Source organism: Salminus brasiliensis, chromosome 1 (genome assembly GCF_030463535.1).
Source record: "Salminus brasiliensis chromosome 1, fSalBra1.hap2, whole genome shotgun sequence".
Taxonomy (NCBI): Eukaryota; Metazoa; Chordata; class Actinopteri; order Characiformes; family Bryconidae; genus Salminus; species Salminus brasiliensis.
This window is the reverse complement of record NC_132878.1, coordinates 81184919-81206210: the sequence shown is the minus strand read 5'-3', so window position 1 is coordinate 81206210 and position 21292 is coordinate 81184919. Positions and strand designations below refer to the sequence as shown.

At 39.8% G+C, this 21292-nt stretch overlaps 1 protein-coding gene across 1 annotated transcript; it reads left to right on the top strand.

The window, feature by feature from the left end:
* Positions 1 to 300: 300 nt before the first annotated feature.
* Positions 301 to 20075, top strand: cox4i1l (cytochrome c oxidase subunit 4I1, like). Its single transcript, XM_072690786.1, has 5 exons — positions 301 to 470; positions 1724 to 1817; positions 4385 to 4546; positions 8887 to 9018; positions 19807 to 20075. The coding sequence occupies exons 2-5, from the start codon at positions 1724 to 1726 to the stop codon at positions 19938 to 19940; spliced, it is 522 nt and encodes a 173-aa protein (XP_072546887.1). The 5' UTR covers positions 301 to 470; the 3' UTR covers positions 19941 to 20075.
* The last annotated feature ends 1217 nt before the right edge of the window (positions 20076 to 21292 follow it).

Below are 21292 nucleotides of genomic sequence, written 5' to 3'. Positions count from 1 at the left end.
GAAGGTGCACAGGCTGAGGAGAAGGAGCTCAGGCTGAGGAGAAGGAGCTCAGACTGAGGAGAAGGAGCACAGGCTGAGGAGAAGGAGCTCAGGCTGAGGAGAAGGAGCTCAGGCTGAGGAGAAGGAGCACAGGCTGAGGAGAAGGAGCACAGTCGGGTGAACAACAAGAGGAAGTCTCACTTCCTGCTGTTACTGGTTGAAAAAAGAATTCCTTTCACCAAAGCGTGAGCTGTAATCCAGACCACCACACATCCACGTCCTCCTTCTCAAAGTCAGACTGAGGGACTGACCCTCACACGCGCGTGTCCTGTCTTTGACATTGAGTGCCGGCTGGAGCGCTGTCAGCGCTCTGATTGGCTGCTCCGCTGATAGGCGCGAGACACCTGACCGACTTTACCAACTGACCCCGTGTGGCTTCGATCATATCACGTAGGCGAGCTGCAGACGAGCGAAGACTTTCACTGTTGAAGGTAAAGGCACTGTGATCTGCGTCAGTTAGGGAGGTCATGCGTTAGGTGCTGTTAAGAGCAGCAGGTTTATTCTGAGATAGGGGCTTTTTTCTGCAGAGTGCTCTTTTTACACTCGATAACTGAAGAATAACAGGAGCAGGAGTTGGGCATTATTGCTATACGCGAGGCTAAGAGGTGACCTGAGGCTTCAGAAAAGCTTTGCTGGTCTTTTCACTGTTGCATTGCTGCAATACTTAAGGGAATTGCCTTTTTAATACATGCAACATATTTTATAGCAATTGCCTTGGAACAGTCATCTGTAGGTGCAGTTATTGTATTATTATGAGGTGCGCATGCTGTGCGTAATTACGCATCACTTCGACCTGGGCGTGTTGCACTTGGTTCTCACGCTTCGGTCTAGTCGTTGTTCTGTGTTTGTGATGGTCTGTTCATGGTTAAAACCTTAGATTTTCTCTTCAGGTCTGTGAATTGTTTCACTTTGGCGGCCATGTGTTGCGCCTTTTGCGCCTCAGCATCTCTCAGCGCGCGTATCCATTGCGCCCTCTCGTGATGGAAATGTGGAAGCTGCGCTTGTGCACTACGTGCCGTGCCACACGTAAACACAACTGCTTTGCTCGACCTTACCTGGGCGTTTGTTAATGGAAACCACGACCCGTGCACAAAAATAGAGCAGACGTGTGACGTTTCTGGCAAGGTTTCCATCAGTGTGGCCACTTGGCTCTTTCTGTATAGCCACTTGTGGCCATTCATAGGAAAACGTGTGTGAAGAAATGTGGATCCAGAAATAAATAGAACCCTGCAGCAGGCTCCCCCTGTTGCCCTACTATCCTATGCCCTCTGGGTGGCCATATTTAAAACTAGGCCACTCCATGTGAAGTAGGCTGCAGTATCAGTATATACATATGACTAGATCAGATCTGCATTCAGCTCTTTTAATGTGCAGCCATTGCTAACATATGGGTTCATATGTGTTGAGCAATTTATAGAAAATCATAAAATGGGATGGCAGCACATGAACCTAAGGTCACCATGCCCAATGCCAAGCCTTGACTAGAGGGGTATAAAGACCTTCCAGCATTGAGGAGCAGCAGAATTGTGCTCTTTGGAACGATGGAGCTCCATCGAATACTTTGAGTTAAAGTGAGCTGGAGCTAAGATCTAGAATAAAAGTCGAGGAAATTAGGAGAGCAGATACGTTTCACAGAACTGTGTAGTATAGTAGCCTATGTAAAATCCCAGTCTCTGCTCCCCAGATGCTGTCTACCCGAGCACTGGTCCGGGGGCTGCAGGCTGGACTCTGGAGGAGAGTGTCCACCTCCACTAGTGCACTGGCTGCACACAGCCACGGTGAGAACTGCAACTTATTTATTCTTAGCATGTGAAAGTTAAACATCACATGGTCTCCCTTCCTTATTGACTTCAAGTATTTCCGGTTTTGAAATGACATTCTTATCAGGCCTGCCATGGAGCAGAGGCCAAAGTTCACTTCAGTACACTGTAAAAAATGCTGTATTGGCTTTGTTGCCAATAGAAACCTGTTAAATACAAGAATATGTCTGCAAATGCAATTTCTGTCTTTTAAGCATTCGTCATTTACCATTCACAGAGTATGTTATTATTAACAAAATTCACAATTTGGTTAAATGCGATCATAATCTTTGCCTCGGATCTGATCTATGACTCTATAGCCACAAGCTAAAATGTTTGCCCCAAGCTAACATACTAGTTACAGTACATTTACATCACATGGCAACTTACAAGATCACTCATATTACAGAATTGGACCAATGCGGTGTTAGGAGTCTTGTCCAAGGACTTTTTGATGTAGTTCAGCATAGTCACCCAGACTGGGAATAAAACCTCAGTCTCCCACATGGTGTGATAGCCCCCTGGTAGGTTGCGGGTTTATCTGTTGCACCACACCAACCAATTGTGTTGCTTCATCACTACCCTTTAACATTTAATTAGCTTAGTTAAGCCTAGTTAAAAAGTGAGCTCTGAATGATCCTAGAGATACAGCTGGAAGCAGAGTTCACAAATTCAAAGTTAAAGGAACACTGGCTACGCTACCTGGACGTGGCAGAAAGAGGATGCTTTCAAAAACCCTTGAGTGACTGCATACCCGTACACCTCTGCTGACCCAAAAGCATAAAAACAGCCAGCTCCAGTCTACTCAAACTCATATAAATAAGACACAGAATGTTTGGGATTCTGTTCTGAACTCAAACTTTTCGGGCCTATGGACCACCTGTATGTCTGGAAGAGGAAGGATGAAGCACACCTAGAAGAACACCTTGCCTGTAGTGAAGCATAGTGGTGGCTCGGTGATGCTCTGAGGCTGCTTTGCTCATTCTGACACTGGAAACCTGCAGCATGTGGAAGGCAAGGTGGATTTAATGAATCATGTCTTCTGTGAGGAAGCTGAAGCTTGGGCATCATTGGACCTTCCAACAGGGCAGTGTTCCCAAACAGACCTCGGTTTGGTTCACTGTTCACCAAGGCTTGGTTTAAGAAGAAGTCCTGGACAATTCTGGAGTGGTCGTCACAGTCGCCTGATTTGAACCGCATATCAAATCTTTGGTGGGATTTGAAGAAGGTGGTTGAAGCTTACAAACCCAAGAATATTAGAGAACTGGAGTCTATTACCCATGAGGAACGGGTTATGATTCCTCAAGAGTGTTTGGCTATGTAGCATGTTTGCAGCAGGTCAGAACAGCCAAAGGTTACTAAAGCACTAAAGATGCTTGTCATGAAAGGTTGGAATAATTCTGAGACTGCAGTTGTCTTTCAAAGTGTCATTTTGTGATGAATGTGGAGAAACACTTGTTTTATTTGAGGTTTACACACTCATCATGGACATTAACCTCATTGCGGTGACTTCTCTGAACTGTTCTTATTTCTGCTAGTCACATGTCTTTCAGAATGAGTGCTCTCTAATTGAATAAAAACAAGAATTTGAGCCAGAAGTTTTTTTTTCTTTCTGAACTTAACACAAAGTTACAATTATAAATAGAAGCTCAAAAATATGTGAACATCCCTTTTATATTATTATTATTATTATTATTATTACATATGATTAAAAAATGGTGTGTCTTTTAACTTGCCATGACCAAGGCCTCTTCCTGTTAGTGATCATGATTGAATACTGCTGGAAGCTTCTCGTGCCCAGATAAAAGGGTTAGTTTGACAGCACTCAATTGATTGACCAACATGAATGTCTCTTGGAGGTTGTTTTAAACAGCTGCATATTTCAAGTTTAGCAATAACAATTGTAGATAATAACAGGTTTTTGATAGGTGTTTACCAAGGGATCTAAGAAGCCCAAAACTGTCACCCTTAGCTGAGACTCTGCCCCAGGAAAAGAACAGTTCAGATAAATCATTGTAAGCCCAATACTGCCATGACACCCATGTCCATGTGAACTGCTGATCATAGCTGTGTATACCAAAGGTCTTTTTCCTTGCTTAATTGGAAGATAATAAACCATGTATGGATTTATATTAAAAGGATACAAATGAATAAGCCTTTGTTCATTCATTGAAGCAAAGCTACACTTACATAACAATACATATTAGTTTAATAATATCTCATAAGCAATGCAGTGTTGCATGCATGTTAATTTTGTTTCCTAGTAGTTGAAAGTCTAGCAGACTTTGGTGGTTCCTCTGCTCTGACACACTCACCAGCGGTGGTTAATTGCTAAATAATAACTTACGTTAGATGTTTGAGTTGGGAAATGACTAAACTAGGCCGTGGGAAAGTTCACCTATTGGCTAAGGGTCACAACAGTGCAACAGATGCACTGCTTCTATTTGAACAGGAGAGGGCACTGTTAACATTAACATTAATGTTTCATTTAGTTAATGTGAGCCATCTGCTGATTACTGTCTGGTGCTGTGGGTTTTTGTCCTCAGATGTGCATGTGATTGACTGCAGCGTTCCTCAGTACAATAACCACCTGGACACACCACTGCCCGATATCACATTCGTCAGTAAGCTCACTCCTGAGCAGAAGAAGCTGAAAGAGAAAGAGAAGGACGCATGGACCAAACTTACCAAGGAGGAGAAACTAGAACGTAAATACAGCACCTCTTCACAATTTATGTGAATATATCAGCCTAGCTTGGGACTCCATTTACGGGAAAGGCCAAATCACACTGAAAGCGTTCCTGGAACATGAAACACAAGCTTCATAGATATCCAGCACTGTGCAAAACATTTGGGATCTGATGAAATGATATGTAGAACTATTTATAAGACATGGGATTAACAAAAGTATATCAGTACAAAATATTGAAAGTGGTCAAGCGAGCATCCCATAGAAGACTCACTCTACCAGTTAAGATGGTTATATCAATAAGATGCTTTTGATCAGAATGAGTTACAATACATACAAGACTACCTCAAATTGAACCCAGTAGACCCAGTGCACCCAGGTTTTGCAGAATGTCCTTCATCGGATCAGCTTTGAATATCTAATTACAACTTCTAGCTCTTGCTTAAAAGGTGCACTCGTATTTTAGAATAGCTAAGTGGTTTCACTGCCACCTTATTAGCTATGCAGCTAATGGAAGGGCAGGAAGATGCATTGCACCCTTTCAGAGCTCTAGCCGCCGGGATTAGTAGAGAGTAAACAGTGGATCGTTTTAAAAACTATAAGGCTGGGTTTAGACGGCAAAGAGTATTCTGCTGAAAAAGCCTTTTTTTTTAAGCTGATATCTGGCTAGTGCAATTGGTTGAAAATTCATTTGGGAGATGACTAGCACGTCAGTAAAACCAGCCCAACTGCATCTGTCAGCTAACATATTTGCATTGGCTAGTATCACTTATCACTTATGCTGTCTTAGGCTCTTAGCCACTAGGGATCGAGCTCAGAGATTCCCAATAATAAGACCAACTCTTAGACAGTTGTGCCACTTGGGAGCGTGTGTATGACATTTGCTCACATTGGTGAATAAGAACACTCACTTGTGTGCTATCCTATACACTGCTGTCATAGTGAAAACCTTCACCTCTGAATAAGCTAAGATTCTTTTGTTCACTTAGTGTGAATTGTGGCATGGTGCTGAACGCCGCCCATAACACTGCTCTTAAAGATCTGCTCTTGGCCCAAGCGGGTTGCTTCTGGTTCAGACGAGGATTTTTGTGGAATATATTCGCCTGTTTGAAAGCCCCTAATTGCTTTGTCCACACCGCAGCTTTACAGCGTGGAATGAACTCCTTAAACCCAAAGGGTTGGTATGTGGGCCCACACTTCAAGATCTGACTCTCATTGCTATATATCTAACTATTTCGATTTAATGTTGTTACTGAATAATTTATAGCAGTTACTGAATATTAACATTAACATTAATAATTGAATTATAAATGTATGTTGAATGAGGTTAAAAAAGCTTTATTTAAAACCGAGTGGCCATAATGCACACTTGTCAGATGGAAGGTGCTGTGCACCATTTTTCAGTTTTGAAACCTGTCACAGTTCCTCTATAGGATACAGATAAGCTAATCTGACCTGTTGTGCCTTTAATGCGTGAATGGAAAAGACAATGAATTCCACATCATTTATCATGGAAGAAAGTGACTGGCTTCATTGGAAACGAGCTTCTGCTAAATGAGAGGGCTAATTCCATTGCATTCCAGTTTAGACAATGGCTATCCTTGTTCAGGCGATACTGTAGCTTTGAAAATGAGAGTTGTCAGTGATCTTGCTGTGAAATGTTGGAAGGATTGCAAAAATACCTTAGAATTTGTATCCATTAGCATCATAGTTCTATAAGCAATCAGGTGCTGCAATCATATAACCGTAAGATGGCAGTATTGCCCATCTCTGTTATCAGTTATTGCCTTATGTCCAATTTTATGTTTTGTGCATGGTAGCCGTTAGGGATGTGTCAATATGAGAGTTTTGGCTGATGCCTACAGTTGCGTTCAGCAGTTTATATGCACTTTTTTTATGGTAGCCATCAACAAGCTTCTGGCAGGATTCTGGCTGGATATTTGATTACTCTTCTTGGCCTAACTGGCAGAGTTCAATTCAATTAGTTGGTTTCCTGGCACAGACCTGCCTTTAAAGCACAGTTCACATATTTTGTGTCCAGGATTTTGGGAAGACCAATCCAAAAGCTTAATATCAGCTTGATTTAGCCATTCCACTTGCAACACCAGAGCATAATGCTACCACCGCCATGCTTAACAGTTGGTATGGTGTTCTTGGGGTTGAACTTTACTCCTCCAAACATATCTCTGGTCAGTGTGGACAAATAACTCAATCTTTGTCTCGTCTGACCATAAAACTGTCCTCCAAAAGGCTTTTTGTCCCTGTGGTCAGCTGCAAAACTACTTCAAAAAATCTGTCTCAGCCCTGCAATGAGCTCCTAGGACTTTCCTAGGATTGTATTTCAGTCAGTCCAATCAACTCTCAAACAATCCCATTTATGTGGGCATAGAGTGTCTACTAGCTGTAGTAAATCACTAACAAGAAGTATATCCAATATTTTGCACCTACTTCTGATGCTGATGCTGACAATTACTGGTCTTCAGTCTCAGTTAATATGACAAGGTTTTATTTGTCATGAAACTGAGTCATGACATAAAGGGCAGATGATATAATATACATTTATATAATGTAGAAACTTGGACTAAATTAGCATACATTCACTTAAATGAGATAAATTGTAGTATAATAATTGTAATATATGTGTAATGTTTTACTTATACAAAGTTCATTACATTTATCAGATTTCATTTATGCCCATTGTGTTAAGGAAGCTCAGTGTTCAATGTCTTTTTTTTATTCACTAAAATACATTACAGAAATGTTCCAGTTTGCCAGCAGTTCTGAGGCAGCTTAATCTTCTTGATCTACATTTTTTCCATTAAATTTGATAGAAATTTAAATACAGTGGTGGCTAAAGTTGGCTTTTTATTGGTCATGGTTGAAATTGCAAGTTTCTATTCCACCATAAATGTGCAAAAGTTACAGGTGCTAGAATGTAACAGTAGCTCCATGTAGCGAAAGGTTAGCTTGTCATGCAGTTTATACCTTTAAAATGTTTAAAAAACGTTATGCCTGTCAGAAGTCAAAGTGTCACCTCACTCTACAATTAAAGCAACACTATGGAGCAACACTTTGCACCATAGAGCCACTGCTAAAGGATATGTTTTTCTGGACAAGCTGAGAGATACAGAACCATCACTGAAAGTTGAAGAAGCATGTAGCCCAACGTGGTACAGGAATATTACCAGATTCTACATAAATATAACTTGGGTTAGGCAGTGTTACACAGTTCTCACAAGCATCATCCTTCTCACTTATCCAAAGTTACAAAGTGCAGTTAGCAGCGTGCAGAGTCTGGAGTAACAATGACAGCAATGTTATTCTTCTGTTTGTCATGGCGGGTTAGGCCAGACACAGAGGGATGGACACTCGCAGAGATGGACTCGATGCAAGTAAATTTTTAAACAAAACAAGATAAACAAGAGGGGGCAAGTGAGACAAACGATGCAGCAGCTAAAGGGCGTAAACATAAATACAGTGATCAACAAAACCAGAACATGGCAAACACATGCCAGAAGAGGGCAAAAACAAACAGACCTGAGACTGGGGATTTAGCTGGGGAACCAGCTACCTGGCAAGAGCGGCTAGGCCGACCCAACCTGGAACGAGAGTCGTGGGTATCTTACTGCGGATAGCGAGCGACCCTCGCTGGATACTAAAACCTTGTGGCTTGCGCATGAACAACTGAGTCGAGCGGAAGCTGGCTTAAACACTACGTGGTTACAGACGGGAACGTTTCGGGCTACCTCAAGGTTCCTTAACTGTTTATCCATTTAATTTTTGGCATGGAACCGAGCGTTGAAGCCCCTTAATTTAGTACCCCCCGTCTCAGGTGAAACACAAATAAGACATGACAAACCTGAATCAAAACACATGAACATGAACAAAACACTGAACCGATACATGGAATCAAAACCAGAACAGAAACATAACAAAAGTCCTTCTGTGAGCCTGTGAGTGGCGGCTCGGCATTGGCCCGCGACTGGAGGGCGCGACTGACACCTATTACAAGTCAGAGGAGCGTCACAATAATTTATAAGCTGTTATTTGAAGGTAAAAATAATACACAAGGTTGTTTAATGAATTCAAAAAATGACCACAGGATCCCTGATCTGATATAATTTAGCAGATTAGGTAGAACTGAAATCATGTTCTGGAACTACAGCTGCATGCATGCTGAAAGGATGCTTTTGGCGGACTGTAAAAGATAGATGTAAAAGATAGATGTTACTTAATTAAGACATTTCTAATACTACTGCTTTGATTACAAAATTATTGTGCACCCCTAGTACCCCCTTAAAACATAGCTAAAAGCTAAAATCTACTCTTTATATACTCTTTTATTGTGTTGTTGTGCAGTGTACAGGCTCTCATTTGAGCTGAGCTATGCTGAGATGAGGAAGGGATCAGACGAGTGGAAGACTGTCCTGGGAGGCGTCTTCTTCTTCCTCGGTTTCACTGGCCTTCTAGTGTGGTGGCAGCGCATTTATGGTAGGTATTGCTCATCATTGTCACCAAGTTCACTTTAAAGGAGTAGAATAATCGAATTACCACAGATGCAGTCGATCAGCTACAGAGTGTTTAATATCTGATGTTTGTTTCTTTAGTTTTCAACAGGAATTGCTAGGCTAATGACAAACACTGGACTGACATTTATCTCGCTAAATGCATGCCATAATCATAATCCGAAATCTATTGAAAAACTGCATAAATCAGCTTAAAAAATGCTTTAGTAAAATGTGATGGATAGACCCATACTTAAACATAAACAATCACCCACAAAATATTTCTGTAATATTTCTCCTCTTTCAAGCTGGACTACAACACTCAGAATGATACTGCATTTAGGACAAATAAGTGTTTCATCACAGTATCAGTAAAGTTACTTCCGGTGGTAAAGCTGAAGCTGTTATTTGCTAAATAAAGAACTGAATATGGGACTGAGTTTTGAGCATTTGAGCAAATTTTGACATGTTCTTGGGCATGTAGTTATGAAACAAAGATTGGTGACAGTTTAAGTCTACTGTTTGTTAGCAATGTTAGCCAAGCACCTCCCATTCTAAACTAAAGAAGCTTACTTTAGATGTCAAACATGCCATGGCTGATCAACTGTGCCTGGGATTATTGATATATGTATTACATTTGAGTTTTCATAGAGCAGTTAGGGGTTAGGTTCCTTGCTCAATGTTGAAAACTGTGAATTTTGAGGGAGGGGAAAGCACTGCTCCTTCCGTCCCTTTTAACTTCCTCGCTTTTTTATATTTTAAATTTTTTACCCCAATTTTGTGTGGCCAATTACCCAACCCATTCTTTAGAACTCTCCCCCTATCACATGTTATGTTTCCGACACTGGGAGGGTGTTGCCTCCGCCAACACATGCGCAACACTGAGCAACCAACAGCAACAGGCAACCAATGTTCTTGGAAGAAAGTGATGCATTGGCTAGCAGATGTCCATGCCGGCCAGCATTACACTGAAGTGATGTGGTCATCTACCCAACCAGAGAGAGCAGGCCCAGTTGTGCTCTCTTGGGTTCTGGCTGCTGATGACAAGCAGAATGACCCAGGATTCAAACCAGCAATCCTTATAGTTGCAGCATCTTTGTCCGCAAGCCCACATCTTTATCCTTTATTTATATACATCCTCGGAGAGAGAAGAAACCCTAAGAGAAACAAGCCTTAAAAGCTAAACCCATTCTCTCTGGTCAACACCACAGAGCCAAACAAATAGCATAATTAAACTAAAAAATATAAAAAATATGGAAATAAAAAATAACTAATAAAAATACAGTAATGAAAAATGAATACAGAAATAGAAGCGATTGATTGACCAGATACTAATGTTAGAAGTCTTATCAGCCGACTGAAGATTAGATCTATTATTTCCATGTTAACAGTATGATTAGTTATGTTAGGTTTATAACTAATCATTATTGGTTTAGGAAAGAGTCCATGCAGGGATCAGTCTTATCAGAGTGATAAGTGCAGCATGCTGTATGGCACATGCAGATGGCTCCATGGCGGTTGTGTCGGTCTGAGAGCAGCAGCAGCAGGGACACCCAGTCAGTGTTAATCTTACAGCAGCATCAACCCAGACAGGAGGGCAGTTCAGCTCAGCAGAAAGAAAAACACAGATGTCAGATTGTTCATGAAGTCACTAGACTTTAGAGTGCAGACAGAGTGCAGAAAGAGTGCAGGCTGAGCTACAACAGCCTAGCTAAAACACAAGTTATTACTCTTTGAGGAAAAAAAAAATATATATATGTTATTATTTTAAAGAAATAAATGTTGTGTTTTTACTTTCAGCACTGAAACATGTGCTCAAATTCAGCTCAAGTTTGGTGCATTTGGAAAGCATGATACTGTAAAATCCCTCTTTTATTAAAGTGTGGCTGTGACATTTCTCCAACAGAAACCACTGCCAGCACAAAGTAATGAGTAGCTTTAGTAAAGCAGATATTGCACAGCCAGAAGAGTTACTACTGCTTCGAGCAGTAGTTTGGAAAACAAAATTATTAAATCATTATTCAGGTAAAGCCTTTTCTCTGGTTCCTGGTACGTCCCACTGTTGGGATTGACGTGTTCTGCATAGAACATTCAGCTTCCAACATGATTCAGTAATCGGCTTTATTTCCATCAGTTCATTAAAAGATAAAGAAGTGTATCTAAAATATCAGTTAACCTCTGTGTGCTCGTTTAAACTTTGTGCTCGAGAAGCACTCCAGTGATGTGTTTCCTTCGTTATACGGTAAAACAGCACTGAAATTTACGCTTTACCTCTAACGATTTAACCACCCCGTCACAAAACCTTCAGTTTTTCAGAAAAAATTCAGTGCAGACTTATGGCACTGTAAACAAACACAGCTGCCTTCACAAGGCTGGAGTTGATCTCTAGCTTCTTGCTGGATTTTCCGTTTCACTTTAAATGGTGCAGAAGCTAGAATGCCAGAATGTAACATCAGTGCTGTTTTAAGGTGGAATATCAGCTTCATGCTGTGAGATAAGGTAAACCTGTGCTAATCTTGTGTGTGATAAATCTTTAAAATGATAATTTCAAACTTTTTATATAAGTCAGATCCAGGGAATGAGTTGCTGAGTAATGGTCACATTCTCCCCACTGCTCGTGCCAAAAGAACTCACTTGTGAAAGGATATGAATATGCCATGGCAGACATTCCCAAATTTATTTTTTCATAAAAACATATTTGTGTTTTAAAATGTGTATTGTCTCTGCCTCCTAACATCAGCACTGGCAACTATGTTAGCGGCAGGTGTTAAGCAGCATGTTCAGTATTTGCTATCAGTGTTATTACATGAAGCGGCTGCTTCATTCTAAAAATCTTACAAGATCTTTTGAGAGGAGCAGCACATGCAATAAGGCAAAAGTGCAAAAACGGTGACCACCCTCTTGATCCTTTTATGGACAATAAAGGCAGTTGTGTCTATTTAGCATGTATTAAGGTGTTTGACTCTTGATTATAGTTAAGAAATCTGCCCAGACATTCATATTTATATCGTACTTGCAAAATTAACACCTATATTATTTCCAAGGTTATCTTAATCAATGATTGATTGGGAGTAGTTATTTTTAAGTATATATGTCACAAAACAGATTACACAGTTTTTGAGTCATGAATCAGATACATTTTTAGGATCCACAAAAAGATATAAGGGAGATAATGTGAGACATTCTTGCACATTTATTTTTCTTTTATTCCGTTCCATATTAAAAGTTAATAAAGGAGTCCGTCACTCTGAGTTTGAATTACTTTGGAGAACTCTTTTTATACTCAACCCATGTCCATATGAGGCTCCTACGCCTCACACTAATTTAACTCTGCTTTCCACTCTTACTTGATGTTTTGCCTTATGGCTCTCATGGCACAATGCACCACATTTTTTCTCCACATGCTTCGGTTACATGACAGACAGCTGCTCAGTCTGTGTGTTACTGCAACTCTGCGTAAAGATTGAGGGAATCATTACAGTAAAAAGCGGTAAACAGCGGCAGTAAAACTGTATTCCATACTGTTATGGTTAAATTTTGACGATAAATCCATCGTTCTCATCATGTCCTGAACCACAGAGAACGATCTGTATGGATCATGGATTATCCATGATATGTTACACCACTACTCAAAGTTTAAAACTAAAATATATATGTAAGCTTTCAGCAGTGTGCATATTTATTGTTTTTTTTCTTGTTTTGTTTTTTTATCCAATAAATGAATTTTTTAATAAAATTGACGTGTAATTTGTATATTTCTATTAGTTTTTTTTTTTACAGTAAAATCACAAAATAATACATGCATTAAAACTTGTGTTTAGACATTGTGAAAAATGTTGTATTCATATTTGTGTATACAGTGGCATCCAACTTATGCTTTCATTTATATATTTATATGCATTTTAAACAGACTAGTGTCTAGTGACTAGTGTATCAGTGTTAAATTTTATACTTTTAGAGTGGGAAAGAAGTACCATGCAAAACAAATGTTTACTGCAAAAGACCTACAGGAAGATTTAGCAGACTCGAGTCATGGTGCACTGTTATACTGTGCAGCAACACCTGCACAAATATGACCATCATGGAAGAGTCGTCAGGTGAAAACCTTTCCTGCCTCTATTTACCAATTAAAAAAAACAAAATGTGACATAATGGCTACATCTTTCAAATATGAAGATATGTTCAGTAATAAATAGAATCTTTATATGGGTATTGTTATGTATGTATTAAAGAGCAAGAAAGAGGAAGAGATGGTGTGTGTGTGTTGGTGTGTGTGTGTGTTTGTGTGTGTGAGAGAAAAAGAAAGATTTAGGGCCCATGTCGGAAGCAGCTCAGACACTTGCATCTCCCATCTCCTGTCTCAGAGGCCTCAGCTCTTTGAGGAAGGAAGTCAGTGCTGCATCACCCCAGGAGACACGCTGCAGTGGGAAAGAACACGAGCAGAGAGAGAGAGAGAGAGAGAGAGAGAGAGAGAGAAACAGAGAGAGAGAGAGAGAGAGAGAGGGGAGAGAACAAGAGTGAGACAAAACAGAGGAAAGTGGGAAGAGGGCATGGCTTAAAGCATTTAGTCAAGGTGAGAGAGGGTAAAAGAAGTTGTTGTTGGAGAGAAAGAAAGAGAGGGAGGGAGATAGAGAGAGACACACACACACACAAAGAAAAGAAGTCCAAAAGTCAGTTGTCAGTTGAGAGTGGGGTATTTCCCACACCACTCCCCCTCATGTTGGAACTTGAAAAGCCAGGAGCGTGCGGCGCAGCTCCAGGGCCGCTGCTCCTCAGCCTCATTAGGGGCATTAAGCACTCGTCTGGAGGAGACTTAACTCTGCGGCAGGCTTTACGGAGGGAAAAGGCTGATGAAAGAAGCAGTTTTGCCCTTAGAAGTCTGGAGCCATTATTGTCTTTTTACTTTACTAGGCCTATTTCAGTGTAATTGCATGATTATGTAAGTTAAGCTGCATTGCTAAGTAATAAGGCTGTAATGGTGTTAATACAGTATTGAAGAATATCTCGAGCATCAAAATAGAAAACTTATCAGTGATACACTTCTCGCTTTCTCATTTGCCATCATCAGTGGAGACCACCGCTAATGATAGAACACAGTTAAAGTGGGTGGGAAGGGGTGAGGCCTAAGCAGTTATGGCAGTGGTGGAGCAGTGGTGGCTCAGCGGTTAGAGCGCCGGGCCATCGATAACAGGGTTCGATTCCCGGGCTCGGCAAGCTGCCACTGTTGGGCCCTTGAGCAAGGCCCTTTACCCTCTCTGCTCCCCGGGAGCTGGAATTGGCTGCCCACCACTCTGGGTGTGTGTGTGCTCACCGCCCCTAGTTCACTAGTGTGTGTTCACTACCAAAGATGGGTTAATGCAGCCACATTCAAATTACTGTATTTTTTCTGAATTTATCAAATCTACACTATTAAAAATAATAGCTAAACGAATGGTTCTGTGAGCAATGCCAAAGGAAATAAATGGTTTTTAGGATCCACAAAAAGATATAAGGGAGATAATGTGAGACATTCTTGCACATTTATTTTTCTTTTATTCCGTTCCATATTAAAAGTTAATAAAGGAGTCCGTCACTCTGAGTTTGAATTACTTTGGAGAACTCTTTTTATACTCAACCCATGTCCATATGAGGCTCCTACGCCTCACACTAATTTAACTCTGCTTTCCACTCTTACTTGATGTTTTGCCTTATGGCTCTCATGGCACAATGCACCACATTTTTTCTCCACATGCTTCGGTTACATGACAGACAGCTGCTCAGTCTGAGTGTTTTCACTGCAACTCTGCGTAAAGATTGAGGGAATCATTACAGTAAAAAGCGGCAAACAGCGGCAGTAAAACTGCAGTCCACACTGTTATGGTTAAATTTTGACGATAAATCCATCGTTCTCATCATGTCCTGAACCACAGAGAACGATCTGTATGGATCATGGATTATCCATGATATGTTACACCACTACTCAAAGTTTAAAACTAAAATATATATGTAAGCTTTCAGCAGTGTGCATATTTATTGTTTTTTTTCTTGTTTTGTTTTTTTATCCAATAAATGAATTTTTTAATAAAATTGACGTGTAATTTGTATATTTCTATTAGTTTTTTTTTTTTTTTTACAGTAAAATCACAAAATAATACATGCATTAAAACTTGTGTTTAGACATTGTGAAAAATGTTGTATTCATATTTGTGTATACAGTGGCATCCAACTTATGCATTCATTTATATATTTATATGCATTTTAAACAGACTAGTGTCTAGTGACTAGTGTATCAGTGTTAAATTTTATACTTTTAGAGTGGGAAAGAAGTACCATGCAAAACAAATGTGTCTCAGACCTTATTTAGAGACTGTTCAGAGAGAACTGCTCATGTGATTGATTGAAAAGCAAATCAGAACCTCTGTTTTACTGCAAAAGACCTACAGGAAGATTTAGAAGGTGGCACAGCAGGTAATGAGAAAGGTATTTGGGCTACATTAATCAGAGTAGTATCATTTTAGTATTCATTTTAGCTTTGTTCAGATCTGAACGTGTTCTTTCCTTTCCTATCTATAGCAAGCACAAAATAATAAATTCACTCATTCTCTTTTTTTAAACACAAATGTGTTATTTATTGAAATTTATTGTAACTGAAACTAAAAGACCTGTATTATGCAGTTTTCCTATAAAGTCCACTTATAATATTTATCTGGCTTAACATATCAGAACCAGTTATAATTCATTTATACATATATATTTATAGGTTTAATTATATTACACCATGATCAAGTGATATGTATGGCATGTATGAATTCATCTTTTTAGTATACAAATGCATCAAACAAGCGATTATTGACATTTTGTTTTTAATTTTGTTTGTCAAAATGTTCCCTTTTTTCTCCTAAATTGATACTGCCAATTAACTCACTTGTTCATAGCTCCCCCTACCACTAGCAGTGCCCCAGATACTAGGAGGGTAAGGACTCCTCTAATATATGTGAGGTCAGCCACTGCTTCTTTTTGAACTGCTGCTGATGCGGCATCGAAAGGCAACTGACAGGATTGGAGGAAAGCGCCGGGTCCCTGGCTCCACCACACCAGCTAACATGCTTATGCCAGCCAACATCGCTCGGAGAGTGATGAATGCAGAGAGCACGGCTTGTTGTGCTCTCTCAGAATCCGGTCGCTGATGGCAAAGTGGTAGCGTGTTACACTGCTGAGACACTCTGAGCCCCTTCTTTTTCACTTTTGACTGAAAAAAAACAATAAAAATATACATTTTTCAACTATTTTTCATTTTTCAACGTAAAATCCATGCTGGAATTCCCTGGTTGCAGCATGGAAGCATGGTAATATATCAGACAGTTGGAAAGTCATGTATGTGTCAAACTAGTCATAAACGAGCAGAAATCACTTGTGAAAATATGCCAGCATGTAAATGGCAGTGGAGACGAGTTCTATTTTAAAGGGTCGAGAATCATATGTAAACAACCTCTGTTCTGATTGGCTGCCATGTACTCACTTCTGGGTAAATAACACAATTACGTTTTCATGTATTGTAATCTGGTTTCAGTGTTGTGCGGAATCTTTTTAGTATACATGTAAATGATTGCGCACAGACACATTGGCTTGTACTATGCATTTTACTTTTCAGATGTGGTGCATTATACTCCTGAAAGCACTTGTGCCCCCTGCTGGGTCTGGCAGGCCACTGAATAAGACAGTTCGGTACCGTCTGTTTTGTTTCTTTTTATTGCTACACAAAATGAGCTGCTTCACCACTGATTGAATGCGAGTAATCCATTTAGAAGTACCACAAACATGTTTGTGACATTACTTTGGGCCTATTGGGCTTCATTCATGGTTATGACATCACAGCCATGATAAATGCAAACTGGGCTGTTTCATGCGGCTTAGTTGCCATATATGTTGAAAGTTAAATGAATGTTTATTTAGTTACTCAAATTCTCATTTTTAATAAAAAAACTTGAATATTCCATGATATGGTTCCTTTAATATTAATTTGTAAACATGTTTTGATATTGTTGCTTTTAACTGTGACTGCTAGGGGTAAAGAAGGCCGGCGCTCCGGCTTCTTCACTGCTTTGACAGTAATATAGCATTTTCATCCACCTCTTTGTACCGTGTACTGTGTATTTGTGGGGTTGGGTGGCATCGGCACTACTGCTTCTCATTGGGAAAATAATAGCAGGTGGATGCAGTTGCGTTCATTTCATGGTATTTGGCTGCGCACACCTTTTTGTGTGTGCTCGTAAATTCTGTTTTCTGAAAATGCCTTGTTGTGGGTAGTGGTAGTAGTTTGGTTCCCTTTGGCCCGCCGTACGCTCTGACACATTCTCGCTCATTTGTTTATTCCGTTCCTGTTTTCTAGCCTGAAGATAAGACGGCGGTGTTAGGCACTTTGTTGTCAGGTGCAGCCTCTGTCAGGACAATTAATGGCTCTTTATTTTTTTTTGCTGACAGAGCCGCAGTTGTGTGAAGGGTGTGTGCATGTGTCTGTGTGTGTGTTTATGTGCATGTGTGCACAAGCATGCATGCGTGTGATGGTAGTGGTGGTGGGGGGTGCTGTGTTTAGGGGATTTTGCACAATTAACCGTTTCTTTCATTCTCCTTTTTTCTTTTTTTTCTTGCATTCCTTTTTAGACCTTTTCCTTTATATCGCTGCCTCTTCTTTTCCTTCCTGCAGTGCACTGTAGCGTTATCCAGTACAATGAGCTTATTTTATCCGAGGCTGTGTCAGTCAACACTATATATAGTTTGTTGAGAGTATAGTTGGAACTATTCTGTATTTCTTCAAAATGTAAATATAGTAAGAACGGTGCCATTGTTCATAGCGTATAAATAAACTACTGGAAAAAAACAGCACTCAGATATTTTTAAATGATCTTCTCTAAGTCATGGAAGATCACAGTTTCTTCACTTCTATAAAAATAAGACTTTAATATAGTTTGTAAATGTCAAGTCAAGTCAAGTCAAATTTATTTGTATAGCGCTTTTTACAACTGTTGTCGTCACAAAGCAGCTTTACATAATTAGCACTTAATAAAGGACAGAGACAGAGAAGAAAGAAGGAATAACATGAAGGGTCAAAGACCCCCGTGAGCAAGCCAACGGCGACAGTGGCAAGGAAAAACTCCCTCAGAGCTGGAGGAAGAAACCTTGGGAGGAACCAAGACTCACAAGGGGGACCCATCCTCCTCTGGCCAGACCATTTAAACATTAATGATAAAAATTACCGAAGCAGATACAACAGAAAGTTAATAGTGGTGATATTAATAGTGTCAGACAAACACGAGTCCATCTAGGTTTCAGCACGGCCACCAGGTTTCAGCACGGCCACCAAACAGCTGGCAGGTGGCAGCTGAAATGTTGCTAAATTGTAAGAACACTCTTTTCATACAGTCCATATATGGACACTAAGTTGCAAAACAGCCTAATTTGAATGCATTGTTTTTGTAACGTCACAGAAACCAAGACATCTTTTAAAAAAAGAGGTGCTGGAAAAGGTTGATTCAGTGATGCCATATAAGGACCATGTTTGTAAAGAGTATGTGTGAAGTGTGAGGGTAGTAAGGTTCTCTATTGCAAACATGGTTCTTTATGGTACCAAAAATGGTTCTTTTATAGCATCAGTCAGTAAACCATTTCCAGTACCTTTATTTTATAGCATGTAAATAAATCCACCCACTCAGCCAACAGCAGCATAGCTCTACCCACTTACATTCAATTATCAGTGTGTTTTGAATGAGGCACAGAATCTTTTTTGTAAGTCAGTCTATTTTTTGTAAGGAGCTATTCTATAAGTCACTAATGGTGAATGTCATTGAATGTGATCCTGTCTCTCAGTGAGCTCCTGGCTGGAATTTTGTATGCTACTGTAGTGTATTCTACTCTGGGTAATAACTAAAAATGATATGAAGTCTGCCAAATCCTACAGCAGGAAATATTTCAATACTTTATGTGCCGAAGGGGAACATTTGAGTGATCTTTTTCCTTCTTGAATAAATATTCAGAATCTGAGTGCAATTTCAAAGTCCCCCAAAAAATATTGAAGACATGAGCTTCTCTTCTCATTTTAAAGCAATAATTCTGCCAAGAAATCTCATTTACACTATTTCTCTGCGAAACCCAAATGTAGTCGTTCAGCCAAGACATGCTTGGTGTTTAAAGTTTGCTTCTGTAGTTTTGTACTGAGCTATGAGGCTAATGTGTCTGATAAGTAGTGGACGGTGATATACCCCATAAATTACCATTGTGCAGTCTGCATGTACACTCAGCAAACAGGGATCTGTATACTACTGAAAAATAGTTCTTCGTCTATGAAGAAGTCTTTATGGTGGAGAACCAGGCAAAGAACAGCATTATGCATTTTATTCATGCCTAGAGACACCACTAACAGGCATGCTTGACACATGCATTTCTGGGCTTTTGAGAGATACAGAACCACAAATGAAATGTTAACTGACGTGTCAGGGAGAATAGTTTATCTGTCATTGCCTCTCCAGGCCACTCCAGGCATGCAGTTTGTACAATTCTAATCAGTTCCATACACAGTAAGTTCTGCATTAGCCTCGTCGCTCCAGTGCAATCCTAAAATCACAAACTTTAAACCCTAAACATGTCTTTGCTGATCGACTACACTTCGCCTAATGTTGACAATTTTTCAGTGATTTTGTTTTTATTTTTAGTGATTATTTAACCCCCGTCTTTTCACTGCAATACTCACTGAAATGCCTCATTGTCTCAGACAGACTCCTGTGTTTTCTTTATTCTGCAGTCTACAGTGACGTCCCCCACACCCTGTCTCCTGAATGGATCGAGAAACAGACCCAGAGGATGATCGACATGAGGGTCAACCCTGTGCATGGGTTCACTGTCAACTGGGACTATGAGAAGAAACAGTGGAAGTAGAAGAATCACGCTGGCTGGAGGTTTTACAAAACACATCATTAATCTGCTTCAGACTCAACAAAGCGTAACGGCCTTAAAACATATTTAATGTCAAATAAAGACAGACTGGAATGTAAGAATGTGCCTGGGTTTCTGCTTTTTTGGGCTGTTTTTGTTTTTGCTAATTAAAACTCCAATAGGGTTTGCTAAAATACTTCAGCTGCTTGCAGAATTATCTTAAAATCAACAGAACACAAAAACATGGTAGATGTGCTTCTTGCATTATTTAGCTACTGTGTGTTGATGTTTGAAAGTGTGTGTTGTCCAGAACCTAGAAGAAAATGATAGGTTGCATAGATAAAGAGTTTTTTTTTTCCTTATATGAATAATTTATGAATAAATATTTATTTTATCATTATTACCCGGTGGATGACCAAGCAGGCCTCTGTCACTTATCCTTCAGAACTGATCCTTAAATTAGGAGTTAGGCCAGAGTATGACATTGTCGATAAAGCATTCACAGCTATTTCCAGCACATCTGGTTGCAAGATAAAGTACACAAATTCTTAACTAAATAATTACATGCAAGTATGATTAGCATACATGTTAAGGTAATCATATCATGGGATGCCAGATTCTTGCCAGTACCAAGAACACTGAAGTCAGTGTTCACAATATGATGACAACCTGCTGTAATTGGCAGTTAAACCGTCAGAGGCTACGCAGTTTAGTTGTTACTATAAACATGTCTGTGAAGCCAAGCTATCTGACATTGCCAGTGACTTTTAATTAAAAAACAAGACCAAGTTTATAATGAATTCATTACAGATGTTGAGCAGTAATAACACAGAGGTTTTGGAAACATGTCACACAGGTCTGGAAGTATAACATGTACATGACATGTAGAAATATAACAAGCTACATTAAAAATGATTTTGTAAAAGTATTAAAAGAATGTATGCATAAATAAAGGATTCAAATAATCTTAAGACTATACATCTTCGTGAAACCTTAAGATTTCATCTCTTCGTAACTGCGTGCACTGTAGACTACAGCTACATCTCAAATAGGTCCCTGCTCCCTACATAGATCCCTACATAGTGCATAATGTGAATTATGACATTGTTACTTGCACGCAAAAGGATCTGCGGGGAATTGTACAACTGCGGTGGAATGACAAATATCACTTTGTCAGACATATAAAGCACTCTAGATTTAGGAGCAGTTATGCATTTGAAGACCTATGTAGTGCACTACGTAGGGTCTAAGGAGCCATTTGAGATTCAGCCTTAGTTCTGGCCCATGTTACTTGTTTTAATTTTGAATTGCTAAAAGCTCCCAAGTGTTCGTTGTAAAAGCAAATTTTCCACGAA